General features: G+C 37.2%; 1 protein-coding gene across 1 annotated transcript; it reads left to right on the top strand.

The window, feature by feature from the left end:
- The first annotated feature begins 815 nt into the window (after positions 1-815).
- Positions 816-1,681, top strand: LOC146648196 (complement C1q-like protein 2). Its single transcript, XM_085388062.1, has 3 exons — positions 816-1,065; positions 1,147-1,269; positions 1,401-1,681. The coding sequence occupies exons 1-3, from the start codon at positions 816-818 to the stop codon at positions 1,679-1,681; spliced, it is 654 nt and encodes a 217-aa protein (XP_085244188.1).
- The last annotated feature ends 566 nt before the right edge of the window (positions 1,682-2,247 follow it).

Here is a 2,247-nt window from a genome sequence, read left to right as displayed (position 1 = left end):
GTAATACATACAGTATTAACAGATATAGACCACCTGTCATTACAATAAGAAAGCAACTATTTTATAACTCCCATACAAACCTAAAAATGATTGAATGCATGTTTTTCTACCCATATTTAAGCCCACTGGACGTCTCAGAGTCAGAATTCAATCAAGCAAAAAGCAAAAATAATAATTTTCTTCACTGAAAACAGTGAAGAAAATTATTATTTTTCATTAGGATGCTGAATTTGCTGCTTTTTTTTTGTAAAATAATAAAATTGGAAATTCATGCATGGCAAACAAGAATATATTTTAATACTAAAAAAAGTCATTTTGATTAAAGAGCTTGTGCACACTGGTGGATTAATCTTTACAGAAACATAAAAACAATTTCTGTAATAACCAAAACTGTTAATAGAGCAGCTGTGGCATAAAGTTTTAACACTGTACATAAAAGGCCAGTTTCCAAACATTACAATGTGTTAATACTATGTGGTGGTGTCTATATGGCTGTAAATGTAAGTGACACCAACATCTGTTATAATGATTTAAGAAAAACAATTAAATGTTGTCTAGCTTGTCAGTAAGCTTAGTGATTTGCTGATATGCACATCCTGATTGGGAACTTGTGTAAGGAAATCCTGTTGTTTACTTGTAAAAGCCTAATAAAAAATAACCTTTGATACAACACAATAAAAGATATGACAAAGATGATGATGTGTTTTTTTGTTTTCAGAAAATAAACAAGGTTACTTCCTTTTAGTGTATGCTATATAATGCCTTGTAGGGAGAGGCACTGACAGCATATCCCGAGAAACAGAACGAGTGAAATGATGAAGACCTTACTGACTGTGTTAACCGTCTCCCTGTTCTACCTGTGTGTGGCTGAGGTAAGTCAGCTGGACGGCCAAGCAGGAGAAGCCAATCCAACTGAGAGTCCTGTCATCAATGCAGCTTGTTCAGCAGGGAATGAGAAAAACTACATCCAACTTGCTTTAATGTTAAAAGAACTGGAGGCCAAGCTGAAGGACACTGAGAAGCAGTTTGAGAAAAAGTTGGCGAATCTGAGGTCAGAGATCCAAGGTAAGATCATACTGCACAGCTATTTCATTAATTCCATGTTTTCCATTTTAATAATGTCTTATTTTCACGCTACACCACAAGGCAGTCGAGTGGCATTTGGTGCATCCATCAGTAATGTTGGAAATATTGGACCATTCAATACAGAGATCACACTGCTCTACAGGAATGTCTACTTTAACTCAGGCTCTTTCAACCCTGCAACGGGTAAACTTACCATAATTATATGTATTTGTACACATGGGTTTATTTGTTAGTTTTGCAGTATTTGTACTGCATTTCACTACCACTGCTCTTCTTAATGCCTTATAAGTTGTAACTGTGTCCATCATCTCCAGGTATTTTCACTGCTCCGGTCAGAGGAGTTTATTACTTCAGCTTCTCTGGTCATAATATATCATCTAGACCGATGGGGCTGCGTCTGATGAAGAATGGAGAGCAGATGGTGACAGTGTACAACCATGCTGCTGGAAATCGCTATGAGACAGCCACCAATGGCATGACTCTGCAGCTGGCTGCAGGAGACCAGGTGTACATGAGGCTCCGTGCAAACACCTGGATTTATGATAATAACAACAACCACAGCACCTTCATTGGCCATTTGTTATTCCCTCTGTGACTAAGATGAAGTTCAGACAAGCATAGTTGAAAAGTCATATATGAGTGAGGAGAAAAACCTTAAAACATTTTGTTTTTTATTAGTGAAGGTGTGGAGAGAAGTCTATTTCAATACAGCTAAAAATAACACATTTTTAAAAATGAATAGTTTTGTATCTTCAGCTTTAAAATGTATTACTAGCTATTGTGAGACAACCCCCCCCCCCCCCCCCAACAACAACTGAGGTATAAATATGAATTAGTGTATAGTAGGTGTAAAATATTGTATTTCACTGGTGAAATTAACATTTTTTTCTCAATAAAATCATTTTGACTAAAGTGTGTTTTTTTTTAATTAAATGATCAATGGTACTCCGAGGGAGCTTGCCTCTTATCAGTCTCTGGCCCACACTAAAGCAAACAAGACAACAAGACCACCACCAGGGTCCCAAGGCCTGTTTTATTATCCACCGTGACTGGCATCCTTTTGAAATATTTATACTGGTATGATGGTGCTCTGAGTTGCTCGCCAGACACAACAGGAGAGAGTCAACCCAACCAAACAAAACATAGCCCCCACTCATTTAA

This window comes from Rhamphochromis longiceps, linkage group LG18 (assembly GCF_057381845.1).
Source record: "Rhamphochromis longiceps isolate RC_006_pf linkage group LG18, R_longiceps_female_GT1.1, whole genome shotgun sequence".
Taxonomy (NCBI): Eukaryota; Metazoa; Chordata; class Actinopteri; order Cichliformes; family Cichlidae; genus Rhamphochromis; species Rhamphochromis longiceps.
The sequence above is the reverse complement of the archived record's forward strand: the minus strand, read 5'-3'. Positions and strand labels throughout refer to the sequence as shown.

What these genes read in the sequence shown, in the direction of transcription:
- LOC146648196 (XM_085388062.1), top strand. Translation starts at nt 816, where the DNA reads ATGAAGACCTTACTGACTGTGTTAACCGTCTCCCTGTTCTACCTGTGT. An exon ending in TCTGAGGTCAGAGATCCAAG is followed by an intron (nt 1,066 to 1,146) that starts GTAAGATCATAC and finishes CTACACCACAAG; the next exon opens with GCAGTCGAGTGGCATTTGGT. An exon ending in CTCTTTCAACCCTGCAACGG is followed by an intron (nt 1,270 to 1,400) that starts GTAAACTTACCA and finishes CATCATCTCCAG; the next exon opens with GTATTTTCACTGCTCCGGTC.